At 31.9% G+C, this 22,018-nt stretch overlaps 1 protein-coding gene and 1 long non-coding RNA gene across 2 annotated transcripts; one reads left to right on the plus strand and one right to left on the minus strand.

The window, feature by feature from the left end:
- Positions 1–14,472: 14,472 nt before the first annotated feature.
- LOC107904406 (uncharacterized) lies at positions 14,473–15,311 on the plus strand. Its single transcript, XM_016830768.2, has 2 exons — positions 14,473–14,770; positions 14,933–15,311. The coding sequence occupies exons 1-2, from the start codon at positions 14,552–14,554 to the stop codon at positions 15,125–15,127; spliced, it is 414 nt and encodes a 137-aa protein (XP_016686257.1). The 5' UTR covers positions 14,473–14,551; the 3' UTR covers positions 15,128–15,311.
- Positions 15,312–18,477: 3,166 nt separating this feature from the next.
- Positions 18,478–19,333, minus strand: LOC107903043 (uncharacterized). The gene is made up of 2 exons (XR_001685688.2): positions 19,175–19,333; positions 18,478–18,868 (listed from the first exon to the last, which is right to left on the minus strand). It is a non-coding gene; the product is annotated as an uncharacterized lncRNA (long non-coding RNA).
- Positions 19,334–22,018: the final 2,685 nt, after the last annotated feature.

The raw sequence follows: 22,018 nt of genomic DNA on the forward strand, positions 1-22,018 counted from the left end.
GATTCATTTAGTGTCTTGTCGACCATTCAAGCTATCACAACTTCGTTTTCTTTCTTGTTCTTTGTGGAACTACCATCCTTGCATTTTCTTCAAGAATTTAACAAAAACTGCATTTCATTATAAGAACTCACACAAAACATTTCTACACCCCACCTTGTCCACGGTATGCATGATACAAAATTTAGCAAGAGGCTCACATAATCCCACTAACACCATTGATTCACGTGATTAAACGCACTTAATAAGTTTTAAATCTAATCATCTACAGTATTCTAGTTCAATTCTAACTAGGTCTCAACTAAACCCCAACATAACTAGCTAAGTCATCAAGCACTGAATACAGAAATAAATCTATCAAAACTACAATCTTAACGAGTTCGCCCAAGACATTTAGGGTGGCCGAATACTTAGAAGAAGAGTCCACAAAACCCTAGAGTTCACCAAAACTTCGAGTTCTCGAAATGGTAAATCCCACAGAGTTCGTCACTAAGCCAAAACAAATACTTTACTTACTCAATTCTACCATTGACTCTACCAACTAATACGCCAAACAGTATCTTGATATTGAGCCTCCACCGAACAGGCTGTTACAAAGAGACTTTTGATAGTGAAGTGTGGAGGCAATATCTTGATGTACGGGATGGTTTTGGCTCTTTGCTACAATGATTTTCTGAGTCTTTATCTCTAATTATTGAGTCTGTTGTTTCTATTAAGCTTGGTGTCTTGTTTTATACTTTAAGGTCATTTTAATGTTTGTTTTCTGAGTTCTGAGATATATTCGAGAGTTCTCTTGTTGGGTGTTGGGGTGCATTCGAGTATGATTGTTGTGTTTTTGGAGTTTTTTTATCTTTGAGCCTCTTTTCTTCCAGTTGCCAGGATTTTTCTCTTTTTGATACAACATTTTAAGGCTGAGCAAAAGAATAAAAAATTATATGAGTTGATTTATGTTTCTTTAAAATTAAATTATTTGTTTTCGATGTATTGAACTTTTTTTTTGAAGTTATAACAGTAACAATGCATTCAACCATTATAAGCAATAAATAACTCAATAACTAATAAATTAACTAAGAACCTAGACATTTTACATATGGTGGGACACGAACTTGAGACCTCAACTTTGCCATTTTCATTGAGCCAATGCCTCGTTAAAGTTTTCTTCGCATTGAATCGAAAGGAAAAACAAACAAACAAGTGTTTGATAATTATAAGGATTTAAATATACTTATCCTTTCATAATAAAGCTTTCGATAAATTCATAAATTTATTTTATTGACTTGGCTCAAGTTAAATAACTGTCACAGTCAATGCATAACCTCCTCACAAGTATATAAACCTATATTTAAGAAAAAAATAATTCAAAAATTTTAGCGTAAAAAAAATTATAGTTGAGTAATCAAAATAGAAACACTCTCACACTTGGGTGAGCATTCATTTAATTTCCACCATAATCTAATATTATAGAAGTTAGATTTTTCTCGAGCAAAGTTGGAGAAACTTCACTAATTCATTATGAACGAAAAGGTACTAATGTTACAAATTTACTTGACCTTTGTGCAAGTTAGGCTACCAACATGGTTATGTAGACTCAACTTTGTTAGAATTTATAAAATAAATCTACAATATAACTTAATAAATCAGGATCTGTCATGTCAAATCATTAAGAATAAATCAAGAACAAAATTAGATGCGGAAGCGTACCTGGATCCATGGGATCCTTGAAACTTTCTGGAACTTAGGGATTTGATCTTCCAAATTAGTACACAAGAAATTCAGAGAATATCTGCTCTCTCTTTCCTAATGATGGGATATTAGAAAAGATATATTGTGTATAATTGGGGACCATAACCCTAATATTTATAACCTTAGCATATTAGTTCTAATCAAATTCTAATTAGCCCATCATTAATTAGAATTTGATTAGAAGAGTATCTACACATATTTAACCTATACTTTATTTAAAAATTAAAAGCCCAATAAAATTCTAACCAAATTAGATCACTTTTAATTTGGGCTAACCTATCATGATTGTAAATAATAACATGTAATTATCCTTATTATATATGTGATGTCCAAATTTTCCAACAATCTCCCACTTGGACCACATATATATACTAATTACTTTATAATTACATATCATTATATAACCTTATGAGCTCAAAATTTTACTCTCATATCCAAAAGGTATTCCAAACAATCTCGTCCATTAATTATGTTAACATAGAACCAAGGCGACTTTCGTTACATATAAAATCCATCCATGATCACGTATATTAACACAACCAAATGACATAGATCAAGTATGGATGTGTAGCATGGAAGTTACATGCAATATGATTTAAACATTTATATTTCCAACTAGTCCTCCTTAGTGAGATAAAACCTTACCAAAATCAAAGTGTGAATAAACCAAATAAACTTTATTTCTGCAGAAAATAAACTTATTATCTTTAAACTGAAATAACTGAAATAACATAAAAGCATTTAAAAATACAAACTCCCACTAAAACCAAATATCCTTTAAATGACATTACACCCATATGAGCAGTATGCTTTTATAAAACCTTAGGTGTAGTTCCTTAGTAAGCGGATCCACAATCATGGAGTTTGTCCTAATATGCTTTATAAGTACCTAACCACTCTGAAATTTTACTTTAACAACTAGGAATTTAAAGTTTATGTGTTTTGACTTTAATGTGCTCCTGTTGCTATTGGAATAAAAGACTGCAATTTGTTTTCATAATTTGCACCTTAGTGATAAAATCTTGTATCCATATTCCACCAAAATCAAAGTTTATATACCTAATGATCTCTAACTAATTAGATCTCCGATATGTGAGTCCATAATCTTTTGTTCTCTAAAATACCTTATAACCCTTTTGGATGCTATCCAATGGTCCAAAACAGGGTTGCTTAAAATATCTGCCTAACACCCCAATAATATACACAATATTCCAATGTATACAAACCTGAATGTACATTAGATTTTCCATTGCTAAAATGAAAAAAATCTTATGCATTTTTGTAATCTTAAAATCATTCTTAGGGCATTGATTGAGGCTATACTTATTATTGACAAGCAATATGTTATTAACATATAAAACCAAATATAGAACCTTACTCCCACTAAACTTATGGTATATACAATTATCAAAAAAATTCATCTTTAAATCGAATGAGATAATCATTTTGTAAATTTTGTAATATTATTGACGAGAAGTCTACTTAAGCCCATAGATGAAGTTCTTTAACCTGCAAATCATTACCTTTGCATCATCAGACACAATTTTTTTTTTAATTGCACCATATAAATGTATGATCAATGATACCATTGAGAAACCATTAACTTAATATTCATCTGATGTAGCTTAATGTCAAAATATTCCACTAAAGCCATTATAACCCTTTCCCTAGTAGACATTTTTAATAACATTCATTCTTGAGGTTGTTGAGTTTGTTCTTCTAGAACAATTACGTCATCTTGAATAGGTAGTTGTTTAACATTGTCTTATTGAGGTTCTAGATTCACTTCTTAATAAATGATAGGTATGGGAACCTAAACATCATCAAAAGTGATAGTAGGAATTGAGTTAAAATTCAATTCCTCCTTAAAAACAATGTCTCTAACCTTATTTCTCCCTCCAAACTCAACATCCTAAAAGAATGTTGCAATTCTCGTCTCAAAAATACTCCTAATTGTGGGATCATAAAATTCATAGCCCTTAGATCGCTCAGTATTTCCTTGACCTTTATACTTTATAGACATCAAAGAAGTTAGAAATGATGTCATTTTAACTTTATCGTTTTTAGCAAAACGTTTCTCAATTTCGTCAAGGAAACCTTGGCCTGAGTAATCTTTTTAGATTCTATGCCCCTAAAGGCTTCTAAAATGTCGTGCTTCATGATCGTTAGACTCATGCAATTTGAACCGATCCCACCTCTCAAAATCCCTTTTAACATAAGGGGTGTTTTCCGCAGTGAGAGGTGCAGGTTTTTCTTCCCTTAGTGCAAGGTCTATGTCCATACAGCCAAGCACTATAAGTAAGTGCCTTTTCCATTCATTGAAATTAGTCCCATTAAGCATGGGTATAGAATTTATATTAGCAGATATTGTGGCAGTAGTATATGAATTAGCTGAATATAGAACAAAAAATAAAATAAAAAGCCCACATCAATATTCATAAGTAAACAAAAAATTCAGGATAATGGCTAATCCCATCTCAAGATACTAAACACGACATTAATATCAAGTCTTTGGACAGTAATATTAACAGTAAGCGGTACTCTTGTTGTAGCAAGCAAACATTGACAATAAACTATGTCAAACAATGAATTAATCTTTGGACTAACTTATTGCTCACATAAAGTACCTTATAATTGTCACACATTTATCACCATAGATGTCGTTGTAATTCTGCCAAATATTAACTTACCTTTGGGTCAATTAATAGAATCACAAAAACATATAATCATCTTAATATTTCAAATAAACTAATCTATACAAAAGAGGTCACTTTGGCGGCATTTTGTTTCAACTAATTTATTTAAAATATTAGACATCCTTAATTAAAAGCCAAAATCTGAATTTATTTGTTTCAAAATATTTACCTTAATTTCATCTTTCAATCAAATTGAAAGATAATAATATATATATTTATATATATTTATCCTAAAACAACATAGAGTGATGTTGACAAATATAATTATAATAACTGAATAAATCAAAATAATCTCACATAAGGCTTTAAATTTAAACTAAAATAATTTGAATAAAGGAAAACCTCATATAAAGATATCGAACACTCCATTAATATTTCATCTTTGGACAAAATATTAACTTGTAAGTGATATCTTGGTGGAGTAATCAAACATTGACAATAAGAACATGTGGAATAATAAATCTTCCTTTCGGCCAATTTATTACTCACATGTAAAACCAAATAACCGTCACATATTTATCACCATAATAGTACATGTAATATTATTAACCTTCATTTAGGCCAATCAATATTAACATAAGTTACATGCACACAAACTTTTATATTTTAAAACAAAATAATTTATAAAAAAAAATCACTTTGATGACTTTTTGCTTCAATTAAGTTATTTTAAAATATATATAAACATAACAATATTCAAATTTAAATTTCCCCAATAGTCAAATGTCAAAACTATTTTTTTATTGCTTTATAGACTCTGAAATAATCCAAAATAAGGTTATCTTAATAATGTAATAAAAAACCGAAATCCTTAATTTTTTTTTGATTATTTCTCTTTTTTTTGTTCCAAAATCATATATATCAAAACCAAATAGAAATAATGTAGTGGTTCAAAGCCAAATAATTAACAAGCACATGTATTCATAATTTTGGCATGGATAAAAACACCAAAGCAATTCACGCTTATACATGTATTCATAATTAAATAGAAAAACTTACCCTGAATTTACCATGTAAATCCAAAGTTTATGATTAAAAAGATATTCACATAAATACTTAAAAAATATTTTCAAGTCAATAAATCTCAAAAAACAAAATCATAATAGTTGGCATATCCCACAATTCATACAATAAACCATATCAATCATAATTTAACCAAATGTTTGGAACCATAAGATGCCAAAACCTAAGATTATATAACCAAATTTAAAACCAAAATATTTAAATATGTATATAGTTGACATGAATTTGTACCAAAGCACCCATAAAATTGAATATATAACCATAACAAAAAAAAAATAACTTCAATGATATCCATCAAGACTTAATTTCACCAATTAAACTATAAAAGATATCTTATTGAATAATGGTTATAAACACCTCTTCACACAAACTATAGTCATGCATTAATCCTCAAAATCATTGATATGCATATAATACATATACACACACAAATATAAAAATAATACTGGCTTGCCTTATATATTTTATGTAAACTCAAATTTATATTCATAACTAAAGACATTATTATAAAACTTCTTTATATGAACAAATACTAAAAAAAAATCATAACCACAAAATATAAAAAGAATCCCAAATTATACAAAAGTCTTCATAGCCACCATATTTAAAAAAAAATAATCCCAAATATTTTAATTTTAGTTAGATTCCATAAAGACTAAAACTTACATAAAATAATTATAAAAGAAACCAAAAGTAATCAATCATATATATGAATTGAATTCAGTGGTGAATATATAAAGATAAAGGATAATGATTCCATATACATTCAACTACAAACAAAAAATTTAAAACAAATAGTGCAAAAAAATATATCTTACCAACATTCATCTATTCAATTATCAAGTGAATTAACTTTCAAAACCAATTATACAACCCAATTGGAATTCTTCAATGGCAAAAAAGTTGTAAATTAATTTTAATTTAATAATGAATTTAACCAAAATTTATAAAATAATTGTGTGAAAAGAAGAGAAAGAAATCTCACAAATCAATTTTTATCAATTGATTATAAATAAATAAATAAACCTTCATCTTTCGAATAGCATATGCAAATATTAAACTAGATTATATTTATAAAACCTTAAAACTTTATTTAAAGAATCAGAACCCAAAAATTTATCAAGAATCTCAAAGATTCAACATAATATATAATTAAAATATCAAATCCATAAAACTAAAAAAGAAAAACGAATCAATCCAAAATTAATAAAGAATCAATTCATTCTCAATGATTCAACATGACAAAGCTCGGATGTCACTTGTTAGAATTTATAAAATAAATCTACAATATAACTTAATAAACCAGAATCTGTCATGTCAAATTATTAAGAATAAATCAAGAATAAAACTAGATGCGGAAGCATACATGAATCCATGGAATCCTTGAAACTTTCTGGAACTTGGGGATTTGATCTTCCAAATTAGTACACAAGAAATTCAGAGAATATCTGCTCTCTCTTTACTAATGATGGGATATTAGAAAAGATATATTGTGTATAATTTGGGGACCATAACCCTAATATTTATAACCTTAGCATATTAGTTCTAATCAAATTCTAATTAGCCCATCATTAATTAGAACTTGATTAGAAGAGTATCTACACATATTTGGCCCATACTTTATTTAATAATTAAAAGCCCAATAAAATTCTAACCAAATTAGATCACTTTTAATTTGGGCTAACCTATCATGATAGTAAATAATAACATGTAATTATCCTTATTATATATGTGATGTCCAAATTTTCCAACAAACTTGGCTTGAGTTGAACTTTGAACAAGGGGCATTGGCATAAGGGGTGCATTGGTCACATACCTATCGTACATATGAGAATTTGGTGAAACTTTATCAAGTATCCATTAAAAAAATGGAAAGGATATGGAAACAAATTTTATATCCAAAATGGTGAAATGGAAGCAAAGATGAGGATATTCACTAAGAAAACTAAAATTGACCATGCCTACAAAGGTGATAAATTTCATGACCTTAATAATATAACTCACCTAAATGTGGTAGATTTATCAAATAAAACTCACTTAATAATTTATTTACAGTAAAACTAGCTCCCTAGATTAGGTCGGATAGTATTGGAATGTAATTAATAAATATATTTTGAAATCCATCAAATATGAACAATGATTAATAGTTGTAATCTTAACCATGTCAAGATTTAGTGAAAATCTTACACAAAATTAAGAATGCTGCTAACCATGTTGTATATTGAAATTCTAGTCATGATATTTAAAAATGACATTGATTGTATAAACTTGGGTGGGAGGGTGGGGGAGGAGATCCACCTTAATGAGTTGATCATTTCGATGCAATGAACTTGAAAAAGAAAAAGACAAAGGTTTGATGGTTATTGATGCGCCGTTAAGAGCACCAAAAATATCCTATTCCCTGTAAAATAGTAAAAATATAGTAAAAATAATAGTAAAGGGGAAGTAGGGTCGAATCCTCAAGGACCGGATTGTACGAATGCTCGTTTCTTGAAATCCTAGACAATTTCTTGGCCAAGAAAACCTGCGTTCCTAAAAAATAAAAAAAATAGAATTAAGAATCTGGAAAAAAAATAAAAACAGAATTTAAAGTGAATTGAAATTGTGAAATTAAATAGATTGCAAAAATTGAAATGGAAAAATAATAAATAAAGTTTGAAAATAAAGAAAGTTTCTTATGTGGCAAGATTCCAGCCTCCGGTTGTCTCGTTCCGCCTTGGGTTAAATCCTTGGCTTTTAAGTAACCCTTCTCAACTCAAGTAAACCAATTATAGTGGAAGAGGATGCCTACAACCACCAGCTCCAAAGATTAGACTTGCGATTTTTAGGGAACCCGACTCTAGCCAGTAATCTATGCTAGATCAACGCTTCTCAATAGCGAATCCCACACCATTTTGTCTCTTTGGCTCGCCAACCTCTGACGCAGTAAGTTAACGAACCGACTGTGCAATCCTTTCAAAACATACAAAGCGACCGTCTTTGCATATGCTGAAAAGCTTACTTCTTAAGGGCCATGGACGGAAGCGTCAGCCCGTAGTGCGGAGAAATGATGAATACTTGGCGAGAAGGCTAAGTACGGATTTTAGGCCTTAAGAACCCTTTTTTTGGGGGGGAATATTGACAACCTTCGGCTAGATAGGTCTTAGTGGCTCATGATAATGGTGGAAAAAAAATAAATATAAAAATGGAAAAGGAAATTTTATTGAAAGAAAATATGAAGAAACAAAAGCCTAAAATTTTAGGGGGAGAGTGTTTACAGAAAAAGATGAACACCCTAAATAGAGTCACTTCACCCCTTATTTATAGTGCTAGGGAGATAGTCTAATTTAACTTAAATTCTAAAAAGATAAATACATTTAATTAAAGATAAATAAAGATAATTAAAATAAAATCCTAAAATTAAATAATCCTAATAATTATCCTAATATAAAGAAAATGGAGTCTTATAAAATAAAATCTCTTCTTTTTGCGTTTTTAGTCCTTGTGTCTTCCATCTTTGCACTTTTGGCACTTAATTTTGCTTTTTGCCTCCAAATCAGTCCCTAAAAGATAAAAGGACATAAATAGCTCAAATTAGTAGGATCAAGCTCAGAATAAACACATGATTAATACATAAAAATACGTTATTCTAGAGCATTATCAAATTCTCCCCTACTTAGTCCATGCTTGCCTTCAAGTATGGTTCCTATCTACTGTGAAAGTTAGATTCTACCATAAAAGAAATACCACTCCAAAGTTTCATAAGAATTACTTAAAAATGCATATGAAAAATAAAGAGAACATTTAACTTGATTTAAGCAAAATTGAAAAAGTGTTCCAATTAACACACATAAAATTAAGATCGACTTGGGTTATTTCATGAAAATTAGGTAATTTACCAAACCTATCAAGACACCTAATTTATTTCTCCCTTTAGTCCCCAAATTTTATAAATGCATCTTGTTTTTCTCTTTATATATATATATATATAGAATTTTAATTTAATTTACTTATTTTTACTTAGGAATATATTGAACCTTTTGACGTGAAGAGAGATGACAGCCAAGCACCTCACCCCGGTTACTCAGCCCAACACATCCTTAAAAATTAATTCCGATTAGCAGAGTTTTACCTAACACGTCACACAACCTTTTGACGCGAAATAAGATAACAACCCAAGCACCCTACCCCGGTTACTCAGCTAGTCACGTCTTAAGCTGCACTCATAACCACGAAAACATTATTATTATTAAACGAAATTTAAATTTGGAGGACTTAGGAAAAACAATCAGGTGTCAAAAATAAGTTTCAGTAACCACCTTAATAGTCATGAACATATTTTAAGTATGCAATTGTATTAAGTGTCCTCTTAAATTTAGACTTAATCAAATTTACCAAAATCAAGATATGGTTAACTCCATTAATCATAATCATTTAAACTAAAAGAAATAAAACAGTGGAGATGAAATCTATCAAGAAAAATCATAATTAACTTAGTAGATAAAAATCATGCATGTGGGTCAAACAGTGGGCAAGTCGTGGTCAAATTCTTGGGCATGAAAAGAAGCAGAATATTCTTTAAAAAAAAATTATATGGGCAGCAACAACCAAATCAGCATCTAAAACGACAGAAATAATGAGGAATGTCTCCCCCTACTTAAAACACATAGTCCTGAATGTGAAATAAATAAATAAATAGGTAGAAGAAAAGTTTAGAAGAACTCCCCGTGTAGTTACTGTCGTTCGTGTATTATGGTAATGAGTTCTTCCTATTGTTGCTTCGGTTTACCTAGATAAACGAAGAGAATTTTATTAATATCTAAAAATAATAAATAATAAAATAATAAGAAAAAATAAAATAAAAATAAAAATTAGGTTGCCTCCCAATAAGCGCTTGTTTAACGTCGCTAGCTTGACGCCCCAACTAGTATTGAGGCTGTTCCAGCTGAATTCTTTCGTTCATATAGGATTGGAAATTCTCCTTTTTTATCATGTTCACCATATTTGGGTTTAATCATCCTTGCGCCTCTTTCTTTGGTTTCGTATTTTCCTCCAAGGTGTTGATCCCTTTTAAGCAAGCAATGGTCTCATCATTCTCCAAAAACATTCATTTGAGATGTTCAGGAAGTGGTTTTAATTTCAGATCTGGTGCCTGCACAACAGAAGGTAGAAGTTTAGTATTTATGGGAGCCAATAATTTATTAACAGATTCAAAATCATCAAACATCATTTTAGATTTATCTCCATAAGATAACTCAAAATTTTTTCTACTGATGAGTCAATTATGTCGACGCGGTTTACGTCCAATACTTCACTTGGGTGACTAATAGTTCCATAAACGTTAAACTTCACGATCTCTCCATCAAACTCTATCGTGAGGGTTTCGCTTCGTATGTCAATCTTAGTATTCGCAGTACTAAGGAAAGATCGCCCCAACAAGATGTCTAAAGACCCAAAAGCGTTATCCTCCTCCATTTTTATCACATAAAAATCTGCAGGGAAGATAAGCCCATTGACTTTGACTAATACGTCCTCGAGAACTCCTTCGAGATGCACAATGAACCTGTCTGCCAACTGAATGGTAACACCTGTCTTTGTCAAAAAACCCGCGTTAAGTAATTCATAAACAGAAAAAGGCATGACGTTTATGGAGGCCCCTAAATCACACATAGCCTTCTTAATTCCTAAATGGCCTATTTTGCATGGTATTGCAAATATGCCCCTATCTTTACATTTCGCTGGCATTTTTCGCTGTAACACTACTGATACATTCTCACCAACACTTACCTTTTCATTACCTGTTAATTTTCGTTTTTGGTGTAGGGTTCTTTAAGGAACTTGGAATACCGCGAAACTTGTCTGATGGCATCCAACAGTGGTAAATTAATCTCGACATTTCTAAATGTTTCGAGGATCTCCTTGTCTTCCTTACTTTTTCGACACTGATTTAATCGTCCTGGGAATGGAGGTTAGAATTTCGGCAATAGAGGTTCGCTTGGACCTGTTTGTCACTTTCGAGATTTTTCTGGATGATTTCTTGGCCAAAATTCCTATCAGGAATTGGTTCTCGTACCTTTCCACTTCGCAACGACACTGCATTTGCGTGTTGTCTTGGATTAGGTTCTGTTTGTGACGGTAGCTTCCCTTGAGAGTTCAATTTCTCAATTGATATGGTCAATTCTCTTATAGATGCCTCGATTTTTTGTTGAAAATCAAGCATATTAGTTGCTAATTTAGTGACCAAAGTTTTTAGAGAATTACTTGAATCTTGTGGCTGCTGTGGAACCCGATTTTGGTATGGTTGGTTATATCATGGATTAGCCTCATAACTTAAGTTAGGGTGGTCCCTCCATCCTGGGATGCAAGTGTTAGCGTAAGGGTCGTATCGCCTTTGTGGTAGCCCAAGGAAATTTCCTACAGCATCTAAATGAGCTATAGTATCATCATAGAAACTAGGACATGCATCAGTTCTATGTTCAGGGGTAGCACATATTCCACATAACCGGGCTGTCTTTGCTTTTTCTGCAGCAAGAGAATTCAAAATATTAGCAATTTTATCTACTTTATCTTCTAAGGTTGAATTACTTAGCTGATGAACCCTTCTAGAGGGCTTAAGATTGGCTCCAAATTGCTGAGAATTTGCAGCCATCATGGAGATCAAGTCTCTTGCTTGTTGTGGAGTCATGTTGACCAACGCTCCACCGTTAGCAGCGTCTACCATATTCATCTCCATTGGTTTCAGGCCTTCATAAAAGTACTGGAACAAAGACTGTTCCGTTATACCGTGTTATGGGCAGCTTGCACACAACTTTTTAAATTGCTCCCAATAGTCATACAGAGTCTCTGCATCTTTTTTCCTTATTCCCACGATTTCTTTTCTTAACTCGACTGCACGCGATGCTGAAAAAAACCTGTTAAGAAATAAACGAGACAGATCAGCCCAAGTCGTTACAGATACAGGAGGTAAATAGAATAACCATTCCCTAGCAGAATCTGCTAAGGAAAAAGGGAAAATGTGCAATTTAATTTGGTCCTCAGTTACCCCCTGAGGTATCATACTAAGGCAAACCATATGGAATTCTTTCAAATGCTTGTGGGGATTTTCGTTCTGTAACCCCCGAAAAGTTGGCAGTAGCTGGATCAAGCCTGACTTTAATTCAAAGTCAGTATCCATAGTAGGATACACGATGCATAGTGGCAGTTGTTCTGTCGACGCTTCGGCCAGTTGCTGAATTGTTTGAGCCATAGGTTGAGGTGCTAAATTAGGGTTTTCGCCAACCACTGCTGACTGCTTTTTTCTTAACTTTATTTCCCTGCGATTGGATCTTGCAGTCTTTTCAATCTCTAAATCAAATGCAAGAGTTCCTGGAGCAGATCTGGTCATAAGAAACAAAAAACAAGATTAGTACGTTACCGATCCCCGGCAACGGTGCCAAAATTTGATGCGTCGTTGAGAGCACCAAAAATATCCTATTCCCTGTAAAATAGTAAAAATAATAGTAACGGGGAAGTAGGGTCGAATCCTCAGGGACCAGATTGTACGAATGCTCGTTTCTTGAAATCCTGGACAATTTCTTGGCCAAGAAAACCTGCGTTCCTGAAAAATAAAAAAATAGAATTAAGAATCTGGAAAAAAATAAAAACAAAATTTAAAGTGACTTGAAATTGTGAAATTAAATAGATTGCAAAAATTGAAATTGAAAAATAATAAACAAAGTTTGAAAATAAAGAAAGTTTCTTATGTGGCAAGATTTCAGCCTCCTGTTGTCTCGTTCTGTCTTGGGTTCAATCCTTGGCTTTTAACTAACCCATCTCAACTCAAGTAAGCCAGTTATAGTGGAAGAGGACGCCTACAACCACTAGCTCCAAAGATTAGACTTGCGATTTTTAGGGAACCCGACTCTAGCCAGTAATCTATGCTAGATCAACGCTTCTCAATGGCGAATCCCATGCCATTTTGTCTCATTGGCTCGCCAACCTCTAACGCAGTAAGTTAACGAACTGACTGTGCAATCCTTTCAAAACATACAAAACGATCGCCTTTGCATATGCTGAAAAGCTTGCTTCTTAAGGGCCATGGACAGAAGCGTCAGCCCATAGTGCAGAGAAACGATGAATACTTGGCGAGAAGGCTAAGTACGGATTTTAGGCCTCAAGAACCCTTTTTTTTTGGGAGGGGGAATATTGACAACCTTCGGCTAGATAGGTCTTAGTGGCTTATGATAATGGTAGAAAAAAAATAAATATAAAAATGGAAAATGAAATTTTATTGAAAGAAAATATGAAGAAACAAAAGCCTAAACTTTTAGGGGGAGAGTGTTTACAGAAAAAGATGAACACCCTAAATAGAGTCACTTCACCACTTATTTATAGTGCTAGGGAGATAGTCTAATTTAACTTAAATTCTAAAAAGATAAATACATTTAATTAAAGATAAATAAAGATAATTAAAATAAAATCCTAAAATTAAATAATTCTAATAATTATCTTAATATTAATTATCCTAATATAAATGAAATGGAGTCTTATAAAATAAAATCTCTTCTTTTGCATTTTTAGTCCTTGTGTCTTCCATGCTTGTACTTTTGGCACTTAATTTTACTTTTTGCCTCCAAATCAGTCCCTAAAAGATAAAAAGACATAAATAGCTCAAATTAGTAGGATCAAGCTCAGAATAAACATATGATTAATACATAAAAATACGTTATTCTAGAGCATTATCAGTTACAAGGATGTGAATGTCATTTTACCCTTTTCTTTTTCTATATATAGGAGGGCAGCTTACTTATATGAATAGATTTATGTGATAGAAAAAGTATATTATTTATTTTCGGGACAATGAATTGAAAGAAAAGGAAAAGTAAGGACAAAAGTTTTATAGTTATAAGGATATAAATATAGTTAGAACTTTCGATGAAGTCATAACCTTGGTTAATTAATAAAATCTTATTGACTTGGCTCAAGCTAAATAATTATAAGCTCCTTGACTTGATTATTTTATGCTATAAACCTGTGTATAAATATGTGTGTATGGAACCCTGCATGAAGCACAACACAAGCAAATAAAAAATCAGACTCAGTATATAGCTGAAATTTGTATAAACCAACTACAAATGGCTTCTACTGCTACCACTGAGTGCACTATTACAAATGATGCTGGCCAGAATCTAGTATTGGCTTTGTCGAACTACGAAACTGCTGCGGAAACGATCAAGAATACAGAAACAGCAACTTTTACGCTGACTATGCCAGCCATCTATCTGAACGGAGCTCTTGTGTATGAAGTCGGTCATAGCCTCAGGTGGATCATTTTTTGGACCACTGATAATCAGGTACATATTAATCTCTCAGTTTCTAATTAATTCTTTCCCATGGTATAGCATCAGACTGACTTCACTTTTTTCACATGGTAATTATATTAAAGCTTAACTATTTCTTTTAAAAATAAAATATATTATAGCATATATGATAATCCATTCAATTATCAATTGTAGGTCTCTACTAAGATGTTCAAAATTAATGACCCCATTGATTGGAAACAAGTTGCAAACAATCTTAAATACGGCCACAAGAGCGAAGATCGGATTATTTATGCCGATTCTGAATACACCGCATGGGCAAGTATTGAACCAAATTCCAAAGGTCAAGTATTAACCGCCAATATCTACGCCAGTTCCGTGCCTAAATAATCTAGCTTTGCTTTGATTAATTGCTCTCTATCGTATCTAGGCAATTTATGTGTGGTGGTGAGGCTGTCCAAACAAAATAAAATAGTTTGCACTACTACTATTTTCTTTTATATTATGTAATACTATATTTAAATAAATTTGACAGCCAGCAATAAAAGATTGCCATGTGTGCTTAGTTTGTTTCCTTTTTCGTTGGTGATAAAATCATTATTTCTATGATTGATAAAAGAAAAAGCAAATTAAAAAATATATGCATCTTCTCTTAATTTATTTTATATATGTCATAGCTCTAAAACAAAACAACTTTGATAAGCCAAATTTAAAAATAAAAAGAGTTTACCTCTCCAAACTTCTTGACAAGAAATGGATTCTACTCTATTTACTCTTTTTTCTCCGCCTAATCTCCTCTCTAATTATACACAACTCTTCATTCTATTTAATTTAATCTAATATAATTTGATCTGATCAAGCTATTAATAATTAAAGAGTCTGACCGACCAGTAACAATGGAGTCCATCAATTTGAAAGTTTTGCTGACAAATGAGTCTAGAAGTCAAACCTATTCCCTTGTTGGAGGAAAAAAAAAAAGGCAATCTAGAAGTACCTTGTAATGAGATCTCATGCTCACAAAGCCCACATCCGACATTGCCTCTAGATTGACACCATAGGTGCTAAGATCTTTGCGATATAAATTACTTGTGGAATCCAAGCCTCTAGCTGTTAGGAGACTTACCAACTGAGTACACGCCACCTCTAGCTGCCAAACTAGTTTCACACACATAGTTGCTTATTCTCCACGGGGCATGCCGACTATGTTCAAAAGATTCTGACAAATTAGTTTTACAATGATAAAAACAATTTATAGGCACAATCAAAACCAACTTAAATCAATTTCACGAATAAATATTACGAAGGCATGCATTTAATTAACTGGGCAATAAAAAATTAGTGATTGCAAACAAAAATATCTAAGCATTCGATACTTAGAAGCAAGGAATCCTCGACGACTTTTGCTTTCAACAATTTTTGCTTTCAACAATTTGCTTAACTCTTTTGCTTCAAGAGAAAATTAAACAATTTCATTAAAAATAATTCCAACTTATCATTTGCACCCCGATTAGTCTAGTTTTAATCTTTAAAAAAAATTTAATGTAACCTAATTAATAATAACCAATTTCTATCCTTAATCCAAATTTATCTAATTAATAACCATATGCTACAAATAATCGTCAACCTAACAACTCACCTTTAAATCAAAACTAACAAGTTAATAATTCAAATTAAATTAATCCTAAATTAAAGAATTCAAATCTAAATAAAGTCACTTCCGTTTAGTACTTACTCTAACTAACTAAGCCTAACCACAAGTAATTTCAAATTTACTCAAACAATGCATCAACTAATAAATTAATCTTGCTAGTGAAAATTAAAAGGAGTAAGGCACGTCCTCAGGCAAACAATGAGCAACCAATTTTTGTTCGATAACTCCAACAATTTTGTTGGCTGATTGACAGCCATATAAAGGCCAAACCCCAGCGGCAACATAAAGGCGAACGAACGCCATCTGAATTAGAGGAGTAAAACAGCAGCAAGCTGGTTGACGAAGAGGAGCAAAGTAACAGGCAGTAATTTGATGGTAGAACTGAACGAGAAAACGACAACAGAACTGTAATGGGCCATTTTTGCCTGGGCTCGAAGTAGAACCAAAATACAAAATAAAAATAATAAATAAACAAAAATCCAAATATTAATAGTCCATCATCAAAGTCCAAAGTCCAAAATCATTACAATGGCCCATAGCCCAAACCTAATACAAGCCCAAACCTAGACCCAAAAGTTCAAGGCCCAAACGGCCCAAAATACTTTAGAAGCAGAAACCCTAGGGTTTCTACCTCTTGCGCCGCAGCCAGGCTCCAGCCCACAATGCCGTACAACCTCCTAGCACCATAGCCATGCCCATGCCTCCGTAAGCCAACGCACAGCCCCGTACATGCGCCACGCACTCCGTACCTGCTAAAAAAACAAACAAAAACAGCAGCAGAGCAGCAGCCAATAGGAAGAACAAAAATTTGTATTTTTTCTTTTGAGCATTTGGCTGTAAAGCCATGAACAATTCATTGTAAGTTTTTTTTACGCAATATACACACATTGAAATACAAAAAGCAACCAAAAGATCAAAAAGGTGATCTTGAGTTCTTTTTTCTGTTTCTTTCCCTTTTGAATCTGTGTTTTGCTTTTTTTCTTTAGATTTGCATGTGGTTTTCTGTATGAGGAATTAAAAGAAGGAAAGCATGCCTTCAAATGAGCCATTGGAGGCCATATCTTCTTCGTTGAAATCGAAGCTTGAGATAGGTTTTCGAGGATAAAATCTGACCTTCTGAGGCGAGGTTTAGAGTAGGGAAATGGAACGATTCCATGGCGAGCTATCATCCATCGATTTCAATGGTGGAATGGTGGCAGTTGAATGGTTAAAAAGGGGATGGAAAAGCCTCAAAGTCTACTGTTCTGAAACCTTAATAATTGGGTCTTCAATTTATGGCTCAAAGGAATAGCAAATTGCCATTCAATGGCTTTTAATTTTGGGAATAAAATGAAACAGCGCCATTTCATGGGAAAGGGTCCACGTGTCAACCAATTCCAGGACACAAACCCGCGCCTTTGAGCTTCAAATGGGTTATTTGTGTAGTAGGTCCTCCCCTTTCGTGCCACATTATAATTAGCTCCTATTTGCATCTTATTTATTTTTTGGATTTTCCCCAAAATCTGAGCGCTCTTGCATTTTAGCCCACGTCTCAACGTAGTAGGGATAATTTCAGTCTTGGTCCCTGTGAATTCGCGCGTGTTATGCATGGGTCCTTATTTTATTATCAACAGTTTATTTGTAAATTATCCTTATTATTTTAATTTGATTTCAATTAGGTTTTTTTTAGATTCATTTTATGCTTTTTTTAAATTTGTGTTTATTCCTTTGTATCTTACTTATTTTTTGGGTAATTGTATTTTCATATTTTGTATACTATTTTATGTAAATGTTTTATACAGTATTATACACATATATACTTTATAATAAAATTAACTTTATTCTATGTATATTATTAACACTATATTATTTCATACATATAACTTTTTTTGAGTTTATTCACATATTTTAATATATATTTGTTGATTAAAAGGAAATCACATGTTTTATACATTATTTAAATTATTATTATACATATACATAAACATTGGTACATATATTTAATCTATATACATTACTAGATCCATGTATTTTATACCTATAGTTTTCCTTGCACATACAAGTATGTTTTTAAGCCTATTGTAAGATCCCAAATATGACCAGGCTTAAATAAACCAAATGAATAATTATTATTTAACAGTCCATAAAGTCCAGCTTACAAGAGTCCAAATATACATCCAAATAGCCCTAACAGTTGCAACCCAAACAAACCCATTACACCCGAGGCCCAATACTACCCAGCAGACTCAATTAAAAAGCAAATTGACCCAAACTCTCAGAGGCCCAAAACCTAAAATCATCAGCTAGGGTTTCTAACCCTAGCTCTCTCCCTCGCGCCGCAACTGCTTCTGGAAGGTTTGGGGAGTGTCTATCCAGCTCCCCAATCAAGGCCACCATTCAGGGTTCTGCCTCCGTAATCAGCACCACACCGACACCACCACTAGACTGCAGGCCTCCTTCAACGCCAGCAACCCTTCCATCGCCGGATTTTCCGCAAGCACCTGCAAAAGAGGGAAAGAACCACAACAGCAAGCAAAGCAAATATGGAAAGATATAAAAAGATTTTTTTCCTAAATTTTTGTAATAAATAGTGGCTATAAAAGCCCAAATCAAACCATTGTAAAATGACTGATTTTTTTTTAAAGAGCATAGAAATACATACTTACAGATACTTATTCAGAAAGATACAAACAGTTTCAGAAAAGGTGATTTAACCGTGTATTTTTTTACTATTTTTGTAACATATACATATATATAAACTGTTTTAGCAAAAATATAGATTACAAAAACAAAAGGAAGGAAGTTACCTGGGGAACGACGAGTGAAAGGAAGGGTTTTAAAACCCTAGCCACCGTGTATGGTGGTCCTTAGGGTGGCGCGTGGGCGCGTGACCGATGTGTTGCCAACGGAGGCCAGAGCCCGAAGATCCCTCCTCTCTCCCTTTCAGAGAGAATTCTTAATTTTTTTTAAACCGGTTTCAAATGATTTTAAGGCTAATAATCTGGCTTATATAGCCTTGACAAAACGGTATCGTTTTGTGACCCAAGGATCCGCGCGTTGACCCGATTAGCCGAGGAGGATTCGCGCATTTTTGAGAATTGGGTTAATTACCCAATCGATCCTTCTATCCCTTTTGTACTTACAATCAAACTTTATTTTATTTTATAATTTGGCCCATTATTTTATTTTAATTTTAATTTAGTCCTTATGGCTATTAAGGTATATTCTGGAAAACGTCACCGTTTTGGGAATAGGGCAATTTGTCCAGTTAGTCCCTCTAATTTTGTGTACGTTTTAAATAGGACCTTATTTCAGTTTTATTCCTTTCAAAATTCGCCCATTAATTTTGCTAAACTCTAAATTTAGTCCTATACTTATTTTATTATTCTATATATATATTTTATTATTTGTTTTATTTTAATTTTACTTCCATAAAATTATTTTATAAGTGTTATTTTTTATATGTATTATGATTGTTTATTATATATTAATTCTCTCATAATTATTATTTTTATATATATTTTATTATATTTTTACATATATTATATATACATATTATTTTTACATATAAATTTTCATTATTACATGCTATATTTATTATATTATTTCCCATATATTTTATTATATAATATTTATTATGTTTTACTTGTATGTTGCTTATTATTTTTATATATATATTATGTATGTTACATATTACCAATTATATTATTTATGTTTAAATTATATATATTATTTTAAATTTGTAAATTGTTATTATTAAATCATTTTTTTAACTCATATTATATACACATTTCATTATTAATTAATTAATTAATTATTATATATATCATTTTATTTTAAATTTATATTACGAATTCTCTTACATACTTTCAAGCCAATATATTACCATATAATTATTATTCTTTTGTAAAAATTCTTGTTATTATATATTATATATTATATATTAAATACTATTTTAAAATTGTTATGAAATATCTTATTGTTAATTATATGCATTTGTTGTCAGCAATCAATCATTTTTTTATTAATTCTTTTGTAGATTTTTATATTGCATGTAACATGTATATGTTAAATGTTATTATTATTATTATTATATGTTATATTTTGTAGACATGCGGATTGATATTATATTTCTTCTATTTGTATATCATACATTATTTGATTATTGTTTTTTATATCATGCATCATTTAATTATTATTTTATATGTTTGTATATTTTGCTTATTCATTCTCGATTCATGCTGTATATATCTTTGTATGCATATCGTTAATATTTGCTTTATATGTATATGTATGAATCTGATGCATGATTTTTATATCATCGCCATCATTTTGTTTAAATGCATGTATTATTTTTGATTTATGATACAAAATAATCCCTCATGCATCAGATTCAAAAAAGACAAGACTCCAAAATTTTCAAAAAAATATAAAGGCAATGCTTGGTGTTTGGAAATTTCGAAAAAGTAGTACCCTAACTTATTGGGTTGCAACTTTTCTCGTTAAGTTCGAATAGTCAAGTATCCTTCTAAGTTTTTAAAGGTTTTCAAAATGTAAGCAACTGTCTTGGAATTTCAAAGTGTTGTGTCCTAACTCATTGGATGTGGCGATTTGTCGTTTCGAGATAGGGATTTCCAAAATGTTAACTTAGTGTCAATGTTTTGATACGAGTGAACCCAAATTTTCAAAATCAAAGTATTTTAAAGAGGATTACATCTTAAAATTTTTCAAATTTTCGACATTAAAGACACTTGATAATCAATTAGGTATCAATTTTTGGGCGTTATGAGAGTACTGACCCTTCCTCATACGTAATCGACTCCCGAATTCGTTTTTTCGACTTTCGTAAACCAAAATTAATGTTTTAAAACAAAACATTTTATAAGGTGATCCAATCACACCTAAAAAGATTGGCGGCGACTCCCGTTTTCGTTTTTTAAAATCGATTCTTATTTTCCAAAACTCAATTTGAAAATGGTCTCGACAGCTTGGCGACTCTGCTGGGGACTAATAAGAGAGTCAAGCCGTATAATTGATTACATTTTGTCTTAATGTCGAAAATTTGAAAAATTTTAAAATTCAATCCTCTTTGCATTACATGTGTTTGTATTATTGCATATGTTATATATTCTGAAATGCATTGCATTTGCATGCCCATTGTGGTCACACCCTTAAGTGGGAGTGAGAAGCTACGCCTTCGTGAGGTTTTCACATCCGTGCAGGATAGTGGATCACTTTCAGAACACATCCGTACTTATGGTTTCGTGAGATTTTCATCTCCGTGTAGCCATAGGGAAATGTATTCCCCTGAACCGAACTCGATTCGAATGAGACTATAATGGGTGAGGATCGAGGAATCTGCTGGTTCGGGTACCTCAAACTTTAGAACCAACCTCATATTGAAAGACCGTATGAGCCCAACTTAGTTAGGTTTAAACTTTAGATATTACCCTTATAAGTTATCATTGAAATTTTTTGATATCATGTGATACTGACTATTTCTTTTCTTTTGTTTGCATGTCATGTTGCATTTACAAAGATATCGATTCGTGATCAGTTTCTAAGTTAAGAAGTTTTATTATGGAGAACAGACTTCTTGATAGAGTGGAAGGTAATGTCAACGTCCATAGATGGTCCGAGCAAACTCAACT

Source organism: Gossypium hirsutum, chromosome A05, assembly GCF_007990345.1.
Source record: "Gossypium hirsutum isolate 1008001.06 chromosome A05, Gossypium_hirsutum_v2.1, whole genome shotgun sequence".
Taxonomy (NCBI): Eukaryota; Viridiplantae; Streptophyta; class Magnoliopsida; order Malvales; family Malvaceae; genus Gossypium; species Gossypium hirsutum.

Excerpts from the sequence above, each read along its gene's own strand:
- LOC107904406 (XM_016830768.2), top strand. The coding sequence starts at position 14,552 with ATGGCTTCTACTGCTACCACTGAGTGCACTATTACAAATGATGCTGGC. Across the intron at positions 14,771-14,932 it reads TTTGGACCACTGATAATCAG|GTCTCTACTAAGATGTTCAA; the intron begins GTACATATTAAT and ends TATCAATTGTAG.